We start from the raw sequence: 15,109 nt of genomic DNA, 5'->3' as shown, positions 1-15,109 counted from the left end.
CTTTCAGGATTTTTAAAATCTGCTTTCTTAAATTAAGATATCATGTATAATTATTTTCATTATTACACATATTAAGTACTTTGAACTCCCAAGATCACAGTGTCCTCTGCTACCCCAGAGTTAAAGCATTTCCACAAAGAAGGTAGAATCCCAATTCTTTAGAATGGGACTGGAGACAAGCAAATTGGAAGAGAACTGACAAACTGAATTTCTACTGAAGTAATAGAAGAAGACGAAATAAAGGCCAACTTTAACTAAACTAATAGTAGTGAGAGTATGAAGGAGAGATATGTGAACACTATTTCTGAGGTAGAATAAATAGAGATTTTAATTGGATGGATGATGAGGAAGCAAAAAGGAATTAGAAGTCAAAAATAACATCCAGGCTTGAGCCTCCCACTTTTCTACTTTTGAGTACTTAAACATTTCCAAGTATGTGCTGCTGCTTTTGCTTGGGAAGTTCTACATTTCAGTTACTTATGGGTACTCCCCTTCTACCCACATTACAGTGATTCAGAATTTCTTCTTACCTTAGGAACTTAGAATCTTTTTTTTGTGTGTGTATATTTCTTTCCAGATACCTTCTTTCTCATTTGTTTGGGAAGGTTTCATACTCTACAACAAGGCAGAGATGGTTGAAAAGTATTCCTCAAATTGTTTCCCTTTTTCTCTAACAGAAATGCAAGATTTCTTCTCCAGCACATATAAATGGTAATTTAAACTGGTTTCATAAAAAGAAAGATAAATTTAGCAAATGTACTACATGAAAATAGTCTCTCACTGTCCAAATTTATGTGGACACAAAGTGAACTAAAGCCTTTTATATATCATCCTAGACACTTATGGTGGGCCAGGGCCAGATGTGAGCATGAAGCCCCAGGCCAGGGCCGGGCCGGACGAGGTGTGTGTCTGTATTTCTGGATCAATACATGTTGCTCCTGAATTTTATTTTCTCTGTCTTTTTACAAATTACATTTACTTAAAACTGAGGGAGAACTTCTTTTCTGAGAAGCAGTTATAAACATAGCAGAGGGTGAACTGACAGCAGAAGAAAAAATAAGAGTAAATTCCGTTCAAGTGCAAGCCTTGGGTCTGCTTTGACATTTTCTTTTCTCATCCTCCATGTTCCCCATCATCCAACAATTCCTGTCACTTTTTCCTTTGCACAATCTCCTGCTCCTTTTCAAAATTTCCAATCCCCACTACACTTGCATCTCACACCTGAATCACTGCAGCAACCTCCAAACAGTTCTGTTTGCTCCTTCTTCCCTCACTTAGTCTCAGATCATGAACATTGTGAAACTCAAAATTCTATGATTCTGCACTTCTGTATGTAACAGAAACTTGCATTTCCATTAGAGAAATTCTCCACTCTTCTGAGGAAATACAGGAAGAGAAATCGTTGAGTTCCAGATACTTACCAGATTATTGTGTTGGCCCTTCCTATGCATCCTTAATTATACCCACAGTCATCTGTAGTCTGATGTATCCTCTTGAGCCAATATGATTTTCCAAGATCACACAACTAGTGAAATCTGGACAGAGGATTTTATCCTTGGGTCTGTCAATTCCAAATTTAATGTAACCATTATAGTTGTCATAATTTAAAGTGTTACACAAACCTAATAATCAGAATGTAAAGGGTTATATTTTGAAAACAAATTTGGAGTATTAAAACATGACTTTTTACAATGTTTTTCTCTTGAATATCTGCTTAAATGATTCACATACTATCTTAAATTTATGCAACTATCACCACAAGTATTGCTGTCTTGGTGACGGCTCTAAATACCATAAATTGTTTGAGAGCAGAAGTGATGGTGAAAGGATTTTGAATTTGCCTTTGTTTTCTTGTTTTGCTTTTTGTTCTTTCAAAAAGAAAGAGGATAATTTGAACTGAATAAAAGCAAATTAAGTGATAGTCAACAACTTTCTGATTTTATATTTTTGATTCTCTACAACTCTATGAAATATTAGTTCTCTTGTCCTTACTTGGCAAGCGAAGGAGTTGAGGCTTGGTAAAGTTGAATAACCTATCCAATATCTTCTGAGCAATGAAGAGCTGCACTGAGGTAGAGTGCAAGACTCTGAAAGCTGAGCTCTATTCATAATACTGTATTGCTCCGTTTCCCCAAGATTCCTGGTACATTGATAACTTCATTATCATGAGTCTGCCCTTTTTTGGCTCTGGGAAGAACAAGATTCTTTTCTCACTATACAGTTAATTAAACACTACATACACTCTTTTCCAGAGTCAAGTAACTTCAGAACAAAGGTCACACTTCTGTTTTGTGAATTATTATAATGTCATTCTATTTCACAACATCAAAACATCTCATTTTAAATACTCATAATAATGAATTGTAGGAATACATTTTGTTATCCAAGCATATATGACAAAGTATATCTCTTTCCTGTGCTTTCTGGATTCCTAGGAAAAGCACCGATCTGGAAAGCTAACCTAACCATCAGAATTGCAGTTTTTAAAAACTGGGGTTTCATTACTCAGGCTTAACTGATTGAATCAGCACCCATGTAAATTAATGCAAACTAATTCTCTCCAACCCACAGGATAGACTAGTATTATCTGTCTCAAAGATCCCAACACTAATTACATGGTTGGGCTTTCTGGCCAAATGCATCCTGAGTGATCTTGTTAACATAAACTCACATACACTACCACTGGCCATTATGAATAACAAAGATATTCCTGTCACTCTAGAAATTTGGAGAAGTTAGGGGTTATCTCTCAGAAACCAGGGATGTTAAATAGCAGCCAAAGTCTTTATTATAGGATAATTGCCAATAGAAGATAATCTTAAACCCTTAAACCCAATCTATTAAAAACAATATATTTATCACAACAGATTTTCACAAGTCATTCGGCAAACAAATTTTTATTATGAATTAAAAAGCATCATGTAGAAAACTAGAGAGATATCTAGTGGCCAAATGTTATCCAAGTATATGAGAATGATCTATCAAATTATTTTAGGAGGTTATTACTTAAATATCAGAAAAATCAAGTATATTAGTTTAACATTAGACTATTGATTAAATATCATACATTTATATTTAGCATTTAAATAGAAGAATATTTCTTTTTTAACTTTTATTTAGTAAATATAAATTTCCAAAGTACAATTTATGGATTATAACGGCTTCCCCCCCCATAACTTCCCTCCCATCTCCTGCTTCCTCTCCCATTCCATTCACATTGATTCATTTTCAATTATCTTTATATACAGAAGATCAGTTTAGTATATATTAAGTAAAGATTTCATCAGTTTGCACCCACACAGAAACACAAAGTGTAAAATACTGTTTCAGTACTAGTTATAGCATCACTGCACATTAGACAACACATTAAGGACAGATCCCACATGAGGAGTAAGTACACAGTGACTCCTGTTGTTGACTTAACAATTTGACACTCTTGTTTATGGCGTCAGTAATCTCCCTAGGCTCTAGTCATGAGTTGCCAAGGCTATGGAAGCCTTTAGGGTTCGCCAATTTTGATCTTATTCCAACAGGGTCATAGTCAAAGTGGAAGTTCTCTCCTCCCTTCAGAGAAAGGTACCTCCTTCTTTGATGGTCTCGTTCTTTCCACCGGGATCTCACTTGCAGAGATCTTTCATTTAGGTCTTCTTTATTTTTTTCTTTTGCCAGAGAGTCTTGGCTTTCCATGGCTGAAATACTCTCATGGGCTCTTCAGCCAGATCCAAATGCCTTAAGGGCTGATTCTGAGGCCAGAGTGCTGTTTAGAACATCTGCCATTCCATGAGTCTGCTGTGTATCCTGCTTCCCAAGTTGGATTGTTCTATCAGTTAGTATTAGCAGATACTAGTCTTGTTTGTGTGATCCCTTTGACTTTTAGACCTATCAATGTGATCAATTGTGAACTGAAGTTGATCACTTGGACTAGTGAGATGGCATTGGTACATGCAACCTTGATGGGATTGTATTGGAATCCCCTGGCACATTTCTAACTCCACCATTTGGGGCAAGTCCAATTGAGCATGTCCCAAATTGTACATCTCCTCCCTCTCTTATTCCCACTCATATTTAACAGGGATCACTTTTCAGTTAAAATTTAAACACCTAAGAATGATTGTGTGTTAATTACAGAGTTCAACCACTAGTACTAGAAAAAAAAAATACTAAAAGGGATAAAGTATTAAATTGTACATCAACAGTCAGGACAAGGGCCAATCAAGTCACTGTTTCTCATAGTGTCCATTTCTAAAACCACAAAAGATTATTTAAAGAAACAAAAATTTAAATTAAATCATAGAGACTACTTGCATGCTTTTATATTGCAATTGAGAAGAAAAATCAGATTCCTACACTAATTATATCTTTTAGTATTTTTCATTTCAAACCACATGAGAGATAACATCATATATCAGAAATTAATTTTAATATTTAAAATATGAACATGTAGTACCACATCACCAACTTATAGACATATCCTGACATGCCTGATTTTGTTCTAGATTAAGAAGAATTTAATTTCCTTGAAATAATAGCTTTATATAAAATTAGCTACCTTTCAATAGTTAACTACAAACTTCTCCTTAAGGAAAGTCCAATATGGGAAGCAGTTCACACAGTAGACTCCTAGAATGATATTCACTGTAAATAACACTCTGATCTCAGAATCAACGCTTAAGGCTTCCTGGTCTGGCTGAAAGGCCTGTGAGAGCATTTCAGGCGTGGAAAGCCAAGACTCTGGCAAAAAAATCCTACACGAAGGATCTCTGTGATACCTCAGTGGAAAAAAAAAGGCCATCAAAGAAGGATGTACTTTTCTCTGAAGGGAGGAAAGAACATTATGGCTGTGTCCAAAACTGGTGGAGTCTATGGTCACAAAAGGCTTCCACAGCCTTGACAGCCCATAGCAAGAACCTCAGGTGATCACTGACGTCATAAATAAGAGTGTTAATTGTTAAAGGAACAACAGAAATCACTGTGCACTTACTCTCCATGTAGGACCTCTGTCCTTAATGAGTTGTATTATGAGAATTGACTACAAATCCTGTTCTCAAACTGTACTCTATATGTTGTGTGTGGGGGTGGGTGAAAACCATTGAAATCTGTGCTTAACATGGAGTTGGTCCTCTCTATATACAATCAAACTAAAAATGAACCATAATGAAGAAGGAGATGGGAAAGGGAGAGGGAGGTGGGATGGGAGGTGGGGTGGGAGAGTGGGTATGGAGGAAAAACCACTATATTCCTAAAGTTGTACCTATGAAAAATGCATTCATTAAATAAAAACCTTAAAAAAAAACTTCCCCTTGATCATAGCATGTGTAATAGGACTGTATCCCCAGGTGCCAGAGACCCTACTAGTTCTCATAAACTGAAATTTTTTACGACAGGAAAACAGATAATTTTGACAAGTTTTAAAATGTATATTCAAGGAAATAGTTTCATAAATTGATTTTTTCCTGTTTTATATATATATGTGTGTGTGTGTGTGTGTGCCTTTTATATTAAAAGGTTTTAATTTCATTTTACAAAGATGTCCCTATCATCTGGGAAATGTATTCTTTTATTTAAGATATAGTATCTCTAGTGGTCACAGTTCTTAAGGAAGTCATTTTAAAAAGCAAAAGCAAAAAGAATTTTTTCCTACAGGCCAATGGTTGAGATATCATTTGGTACCCCTACATCCCATACTGAATTGCCTGGATTGGAGTCCTAGCTCCACTCCTGATTCCACTTTCCAGCTACTGGGCACCCTGGGAGGCAGCAAGTGATAGCTCAAGTAATTAGGTCTCTGCCACCTAGGTGGATGACACAGATTGAGTTCTGAGCTCTTGGCTTGAGACCGGTCCATCCATGTTAGTTGTGGGCATTTGGGAGTGGACCAGTGGATGGAAAGCATCTCTCTCATTTCTCTGTCTCTCCCTCCCTCTCTCTCTCTCTCTCTCTCTCTTTCTCACACACACACACACACACACAAATAAATTAGATAAATAAATGTAAAAATTAATTTTTCTGGAAACAACTCCAAAATATACCATTAAATGTAGGTGGAAGTTTTGTACTAAACCTATGTAAACTCTCACTACTATGAGATCTTTAACCAAAGCATGAGCTTTGATATACTGAGGAAACAAAATGTTCCAACCAAAATGAACTGCAGGGAAGCATTTAGAAGTGTTTCAAATTATGTTGTAATGAAGTTTTAGATTTTTTCTGTAGAGTGCAAAATGTCTGTTTCATTTCCTATTATCGTTGTTTTTTTTAATTACATTAGTTTGCATACTTGCTAATCTGTGAAATATGGTAATAAGCAATGGATCTTTTAGTCATTAATGGAAATTAAAAAGGTTCTTCTGTTTAGAAAGATTGAAATAAAGACAAACATTAAAAGTAAAGTACCATTCTTAATTACTAGCAAAGGTTTAAATAAAGAAATATTATCAAAGATAGTACTGAATAATGGTTTCTTCAGTAATGAAGTTAATTATGTTTCTAAATTATCTGAAGGTTGATTGTTTCTCTTTTTTCCCTTAATTTTTGGGGGAATTTTTCTAAGAATAACAGCATCATTTTTTTCCTCAATAAAATTATGTTATCTTCATATTCTTTATTGAGATGTGTAATTTAGGAAAATCTTAATTTTTAATATTCTATAACTTAAATATATAAATTGATAACAACAAATAAATAGGTCTGTTTTGTACTGGAATCTTAGCTCTAGCCTCAAAAGTGTTTTAAGATGCTTGTATAGGTATTAAAATTTCCTTTTGAGTTACTGTGTGTCCATTCTTCAAATGAAATTACAGTTTGAGATAATTGAAAAAGTGCTCATAAGAATGAGAGCTAGATGGTCAGAATCACTTTCCATACTTGTTCACTAATATTTGTCAGGCTCTTGCTATTGGCAAGACATCGGGTGTATAGCAGTAGTAAAACAGCACTCAGACTTGGCAGAGTTTGCTGCTTAATGTGGAACATAAAGTAAATAATTATGCAAATAAATATTTTCAAGCTGCTGAAAAATGAATGAAAACTACTAAGAGAAGGCCTATTGAACACTTCATTTACATTGGGACTTGTGGGGAAAAGCGCCTCTTAAGATATATATATATATATATATATATATATATATATATATATTTATATATAAAATCAAAAGGAAGGGTCAGATTTATCCAGGTGAAGGGTTGGAGTAGGATCATTCAAGGCTGAAAAAACCACATATAAGGGGATACTGATGTGGAGAAGCATTTAGTGAGTTTCAGGAAATGGTTAATGTGACTATAATATTATGAGGGGTGGAGGGCGATGCAAAATGAGGGTAGAGAAGCAAGGATTATACGATGCAGAGCTTGTGATTATGTGAAGAATTTTGTAATTTTAGTCAAGAGGAAACCATGGAAGATTTTGAGCGGGAAGTCACATGATGATTTTGTGTCATTTAAATGTATATTTGGCTCCTCTGTAGGATACAGATTGAAAGGAGGCAAGAGAGGAAATGGGTAGAATATTAGGAGCCTATGCCAGAAGGCCATTGGATAAGATATAGATTGAAAAAGGGTGATGATGGTGACATAATTGGAGATAAGTGGATAGATTTAAGATGTATACTGGATGTAGAACTGATAAGACATGATATTTGACAGAATTTGGCAAACAGTGAGGAAACCAGGAGGCATTAAGAATAATATGTCTTTTTTGGTACAGCATCAGGCTTGAATTGGTTATTATTTTTTTAAAGATTTATTTATTTATTTGAAGGTCAGAGTTACACAGAGAGAGGAGAGGCAGAGAAAGAGAGAGAGAGAGCTCTTCTATCCTCTGGCTCACTCACCATTGGCCGCAAAGGCTGGAGCTGAGCTGATCCGAACCAGGAGCCAGGAGCTTCCTCCGGGTCTCCCATGCGGGAGCAGGGGCCCAAAGACTTGGGCTGTCCTCCACTGCCTTCCCAGGCCATAACGGAGAGCTGGATCGGAAGTGGAGCAGCCAGGACTCGAACCGGCACACATATGGATGCCGGCAATGCAGGAGGTGGCTTTACCTGCTGCGCCACAGTGCCGACCTCTTGAATTGATTATTGACAGTGAAATTTAATGATATGATGGAACTATAGGGAAAAAATGAACTGGTTGGGATAAGACATGGAGACCAAGAACCCAGTTTTGGAACTAAATAATTCCATCTGTGTTCTGTTTAACTTATAATTCATAGTAACATAGCCATATTCCTTAGTCTTTTCAGTTCATATCCCTCACTAATAAAATCTTGAGATAAACTACAAAGTTCCTGGATCTAAGATGTTACTTTTAATCACGGATCAATGGAAAGACTAATTTAAATTTAAAGCTACCATGTCAACCATTTTAGGCTTTCTGCTTCTTATTACAAAGTAATATGGGTTTTTTCTCAAATTTGAAGACAGAGTAGTCAGCTGCAAATCTAGTATTATGGACAAACCTAAAACATCACAGTCTGCCTTCTAGAATGTACTATGTGTAATCTTAGCCCAGACTTTTCTTTTCACTAAGATTTCAGGTGTTATCTCTGATACTAAGTGCAAATTTGGGAACAAACTAATGTTGCTTGTATTTAAAACTGATTTAAAGAGATCTCCTACCAATGCTCAGTGATTCCCAGACCAGAACTACATGGAAGTGGTTTTGGTGTTTGGACAGATCTGAAGGAAGCAGGCCCAGGACGGAGTAGAGGGGTAGAAGTCATGGTTTACCATGGAAGCCTCAGGAGTGAGAATCCTGAAATATACATACAGTGGTAGTAGAAAAAAATGACGTATGTTTTTTGGTGAAAAAAGTGTGGCCTGGGAGTTTCATACTTTCTACATTATAGTGAGTACTAGGATTGTAACATAGGAAAACAATGGAGATAGAATAGTAATGATAAGAGTAATAAACAACAGTCATTGAATGTGTATCATGTTTCAGGAACTGCACCAAATACTTTTCCATTTGAGTGAAGTACTTTTCTGTCAGCACTGTAGAAAACAGGACATGAGGCTTAAACCTACGGTAGTGATAAATCGGATGGTGAAATGTCATGCTATATCTAACTCCAATAGAGTTTTCTACCACTGTGCCATGAACACACACATAAGAGGTAAAACTACACAGCTTCAATGTTTCTTTATTGTTAAAAGCTAGAAAGAAAAACATAAACTTCATATACATTACTTGCCAGATATTGTTGAACAATCCTAAATAAGGGAAATGTCACCTCTGTGTTAGATCATCTGTTTATTACATGGGGTTCCTGAGAACACAATTGTTTATTTTCAAGCATTTAAAAACTACCTTGAGTTTTTGATCAGCATAATTTCTGACAAATTTTCAGGAACAGCATTTGAATTTTATAAAGTAGCTCAGAGGTCATGATGAATTTCACCTTTGTTTCTCCCCATACTCTTCAAAAAATTGTTAATCTGAAATTGTTCATTTTATTTTATTTCAAAGTCTGTAATTGAAATTAATTAATTAATTTATTTATTTTTATTTGACAGGTAGAGTTATAGACAGTGAGAGAGAGAGACAGAGAGAAAGGTCTTCCTTCCACTGGTTCACTCCCCAAATGGCCACCACGGCCGGTGCTCCGCTGATCCGGAGCCAGGAGCCAGGTTCTTCCTCCTGGTCTCCATTGTGGGTGCAGGGGCCCTAGCACTTGGGCCACCCTCCATTGCCCTCCCAGGCCACAGCAGAGAGCTGGTCTGGAAGAGGAGCAACCGGGACTAGAACCGGCTCCTATATGAGATGTTGGTGCCCCAGGCGGAGGATTAACCAAGTGAGCCGGGACCTGAAATTTATTTTTTTCATCTTGTCCCTATCACTATTTTTTTCATCTGGTCCCTATCTTTCTTTTTTCCTTTCGTTTCTTCCTTCTTTCCTTCCTTCCTTTCTTTTTTTTTTTTTTTTTTCTTTTCAGATTTGGAGAGACAAATAAAAGAAAGAAATGCAGATAAAGAGCTTCCATCCACTGGTTCACATGCAAAATGCCCATAGAAACTAGGTTGGACTAGGACTGGAGCCAGGAACTCATTCATTTCTCCCACATGGGTGGTAAGGACCCAATTGCTAAAGCCATTATCTCCTGCTTCTCAGGTCGTCAAAAACAAGAAGCTATAATCAGGAGCCAGAGCTGGAAATCCAGTCCATCCACTGCATCCTGTGTGGGGCAGCGGAACACAGGCATCTCAACCAGTGTCTTAACCAATTGGTCAAATGCCTGACCTCTTGTATTAATTTATTTGTGAGAGAAATAGAGACAAAAAGAGACAGAAAGAGTAACACACCTATTCTTACACCACTCTAGATTTATACTTATCTTTTCCAACACAAATTGTGTGTTGATATTCTTAGCTGTAAAAACTTCAGTTTGAGTTTCTAAAAACCAGTTAAAAAAAAAAAGAAAATGATATATTTTAACCCAATTTTTAGTGGAGCGAAGTGGTATATTAATTGTGTACTTTTGATAATTTCTACAAAGGATATAGATAAAACGAAGTCTTTCCCTGTGACCCTTCAGAAACACAGGTACAATCTGCACCATTTCTGATACCATCCATTCTTTCCCAGAGCAGCAATGGGATGATTCCTATTTTTAGCATCTTGAACTGTAGTTGATTAAACTGAATTTTGGACAATGACCAGAGTTTACATTCTCAGTGGAGGAGAACAGTATGTATAGTGTACAGCCAAGATAGGAAGGAAATCATAAGAAATTGGAACAAGGGCTGAATGCTGATAGAAGGTGTAGAATCATCTCCAACCTCATTCTATCTGGTTGGGACTAAATTTTGAGACTTTTTATGCCATGTAGAGGAATATGAATGGTAATGGCCTATAATTTTCAGCCTATCATCCTTCAGTGCCCAAGTAGTTCACCTATTCCCTTCCCTTCCTGCTGGTAATTAGGTTGGAAAACAAAGCTAGGCTCACCTTTTCCTCTCTTTTTTGTATCTATTTGTAACATAGTTCTATAATTCAGTCCAGTTAGCAGCCTGAAACTATGGTTCTTTGTATGGGAAATTGCTCTTTGGCTTGAAGAAAGCCATAACTAATTCAAAGAAAGCCTAATTTGAGGGGAACTTTTGAAGACTATCAAGCAATTGAAAATATAAATGGAAAAATTTCAAAAGTCACTCAGTAGAAAAAAGTACATGCTAGCCACATAAGCCATGTTTTTTCTAAAACACATTTTATCTATTGTGCCTCTACAGTTTTCCTTTATTTCCCAAAGACTGTGTATCAGGATTAATGGGCCGTGTTAAGTGAGGAAAATCAACCACAATTATACAAGGTTGTCACAAATGCTTTCCAAAAGCCAAATTTCACATAGATTTATTTCTGAAATTGACAGAACCTGAACAGGACCAACTGAATAGAAGAAGCATTGTGGAACTGTGTGTGGGTGTTTGTGCATGTCTGTATGTATTTTTAAACAGGATTCATTTTATGTATAAAAGTTTGATTTTTGATCAACTAAGTTCCCAGAGTCTTTAGGTTTTTCAATGCTTTTTATGTTTACCATAAGAATTGAAACTCAAGAAAATTGCTCTGTAGAATTTTACCCCATTTTCCAATCAAAAGAGCATGCTTCTCCCAAGGCAGGGGACATTGTCTATTACTGGCATACATGCTGGGGAACCGATAGAATTGGTCGAAACTATGCAACAGCATAATAAAATCCTTTCAGCAGCCCTAGTAAACCTGAGATAGTTCATCATACCTCTAACAAATATTGGTTTTATTTTGTGGGATATGCTGAATGTTGTTTGTACCACGTGTGGAAATTGTGAGCCATTCAGGAATTTTTCTGTTTGCCATGGAAGTGTTAAGAGTAGCATATTAACACATTTCAGTTTAGTTCCATAATGTCAGAAATTTTTCAAAATAAAACTAAAAGATGGACTGGACAAAAAAATTGTGAGCTATACAAAAAACAGGTGACTAATAAGAACATGCTAAATGTAGATACTTTTAATGGTTTGTTACAATAACAGACCTGTCCCATCCCCTCTCAGACACAAATGTATCAACACTAATACTGATGGAGTGATCCAGACATCTTCGTATTTATCACTTTAAGTTCTTCATGCAGTAAGTATGTCTATGTTTAAACAAATGGATTAATAGTATTTTTGAAAATTCTGGGGTAAAAATAGAATCATGATCAGTCTTTCCACTTTCAATTAATGTTTGCTTTATCTTAGGAGCATGGCATTCCTACTGATATGGGCTATGCAGTGGCTCCTCACCATTCAGGCGTCTACCCTGTACATGTTCAGCTTTATGAGGCCTGGAAGAAAGTTTGGAATATTAAAATCACCAGCACTGAAGAATACCCACATCTGAAACCAGCTAGATACCGGCGGGGTTTCATCCACAAAAACATCATGGTGAGCTTTCTCCGGTATGCATAGGGTACAGTTAATTCTTCCAGATTTACATTCCTCATTTTAAGAAAGAACAAGAGAAGAGCGAAGTGTTAAAAGTGTGACTATAAGAGCTCCAAGCTGCAGGAAGCATATTTGTCATATCTAAGCAACGGATACTTTAATTAAAGTCATTTCTTTTCAGTTATTCAAAAACAACTAGGAAAATGCTTTTTTAAACTCACACTACTGCTTGGTAAGCAGGAACTGATGGTAAAATACTGAGAAAACGTTTCATCAGATTTGCACATAATTTTTAGAAACCATCATTTCTTCAAATTATTTAGTAGGTAAAACTCATACCAGCTCTCTTGGTGAACTGTGGATAAGCCAATAAAGCCAATTTTCTTCTTCCTATGCCAGTCTGAAAAAAACTCAGCTATATGCAGCAAGAAGCCAAATGGGAAATCCTTCATAATTATTAACAGATGATAATATAGAGTAAAAATAACAGAGACTGTTTCTCTCCAGAGCTTCTTTTGTTTTATTTTGTTTTTATACACTGGTGGCAAATGTATATTGTCAAAATGTTAGCACATGATACTTCGTTACACTACACAAAGTAAGTCATTAAATTCTAATTTTTTTCTCTAATAAAACAATCAAACTTCACAAAAAGCACTATGTGATTAGCCACCCTAACTCTGTTAAACTGATATATTTTAATAGATGGCTACTCTCTACAATTAGGTGAAATTGACTTCTATTCAGATGCTTTTCCAATGTCTGCAAAAATTAAGTGGATAATGACATTTAACTTGGATCGACTCCATCTTCACTTTACCCTCAATAAAAACTGTTGGAAATGCTAGACTAACGGCCACATTTTAACCCAGTCTGCCCTTCCTTTGAACTGAAAGTGAACTTAGTGTGTCTCAAGGAGACAGCCTTCTGACCAAAGAGAATTTAGAAGACCTGAGTTCTATTAAAATGTAAAAGCATTCAGTGCTCTCCTGCCTTAAAATCATTGGTAGTTTTAATAGTGAAGGCTTTATTCGGTGTTCTCTTTTGTTTCTGTTTCTCTCTGCATTGCCAGAAAACATACTTAGACATGTCCCTTAAGATATGTTCATTTTTCACTTCTTCAGAAAAATACTTTACTTATTATAAATGCATGGATCTTACAGGTAATACAGACTTCCTGTTTTGATAGAACTGTCTTTATGGTCCCACATTCGCAGCAGTTCATGGAAACCATCTATATCTGATTTATGAGCCCTTGGATGAGAATTTCCAAGTGGGAAATGCTCAGCAAGCAATTAATTGTGCATTACAAGATAAAGGACAGGGTTGGGCCATATAAATAGATATTCAAATTGAGACCACAGAAGCCAATATGACCTCCTACCCGGAGACTGCAAAGAAAAAGAAGGGAACTGAGAAGTGAACTTTAGATCTGCCCATATTTGCTATATGGAATGAAGGAACTTGGGTTTTTTTATCCTCTATTCACCAATCAAGCTTTTAAAACCTAAACTGAAACCCGTTCTCTTTCCGTCAAACTATTTATTGATCCTGCTATCCCTAATTGAGATCTGTAATTTGAACATCACACTGAGAAGTCTCTTCTAATCTGTCCCTAAATCCCATGAAAAATTCCTCTATAGCATCTTTTTAATTCCTTTCTTGCAGGTACCATCTTAATCCGTTCCCTTGACTTTCATGTGCTGTGAAGCTGATTCCAGTTTGTCTGTTTACAGCTTCTATCTACTCTCCCTCCCCCAGGACAATCCATCCCACAGATAGTGCCAACCTCTTAATCTTCCCAAATGCTGCCTTCATCTTTGCCTCCCTAACCTTGATTAGTTCTAGTTGTTTCCACACCCTTTAGTATGCTCTTCAGGGACCTGAAAACCAATCTGGACTAAGTCTTCCTTTCTGTCTGCTACTTATTTCCCTGTAGTGTACACTGAGTTGTTCCTATGCCATTGCCATTCTTTCCACCTGAATGACTTTCTGGCTACTCTTTACCTATTTCTATCCACTTTGTTCTTCAGTATGAAGTCCTATATCTTAAATAATTGAATGTGAAGCACTTTGGTATATCCTAGGACTCTTTATTTTAATTCCTCGTTGTTAAATGTGATTCTCTGTAGAGCCAGAGACCTCTAGGCAATTAGACTACACACTCTGACTACCTCCTTAGTGTTTCTAATTAAGATGCCCATTAGTAGAGACTTTCATTACTCCTGCTGGAAGCCCCATAGGTGATCTTTATTGGTAGCTCCCAGGGGCATTTGTTGGCAGTTGTGCCTGATTGAGGCCTTAGCTACCTTATATTAGCTTCACTTTCCATTGACCAGGATTCTTGTTGGCCATGGCCTTTATAGCCAACTCTCAGTTACTGTCAGTAACTATAAGGCTTTTAGGAGTTCATCAATGTTCCAAAGTTTGAATTTGATAATGTCACACTTCCAGAATCAAGTCTTGAGAGAGTCCATTGCAGAATACCTAAAAATATCTCTTATTACTTCATTAAGGAATATAGAACTGTTTCAGGAAACACATTCAGCATCTTATAGCACAGCATTTAAAGATCAAGGCTGTGGAGTATGATCCATTAACTTGTCTCCTCAACCCTCTGTAATGACCTACTGGCTTTCCTCAAGCTCAGAGTAGTGCTTATACTCTCAGCATAGTTTTCCTCAGAGCTGAGGGTATAGCAGGCTCTTC

General features: G+C 36.4%; 1 protein-coding gene across 1 annotated transcript in view; it reads left to right on the top strand.

Annotated features, from left to right (window-relative positions):
* Nucleotides 1-15,109, top strand: part of LOC133765277 (bifunctional heparan sulfate N-deacetylase/N-sulfotransferase 3) — a 167,085-nt gene that overhangs the window by 68,676 nt on the left and 83,300 nt on the right. The window contains exon 6 of the mRNA XM_062198898.1: nt 12,215-12,400. Within this exon, the coding sequence (XP_062054882.1) occupies nt 12,215-12,400 (186 nt within the window). The remainder of the gene's footprint in view (nt 1-12,214; nt 12,401-15,109) is intronic.

This window comes from Lepus europaeus, chromosome 8 (assembly GCF_033115175.1).
Source record: "Lepus europaeus isolate LE1 chromosome 8, mLepTim1.pri, whole genome shotgun sequence".
NCBI classification, from domain to species: Eukaryota; Metazoa; Chordata; class Mammalia; order Lagomorpha; family Leporidae; genus Lepus; species Lepus europaeus.
The sequence above is the reverse complement of the archived record's forward strand: the minus strand, read 5'-3'. Positions and strand labels throughout refer to the sequence as shown.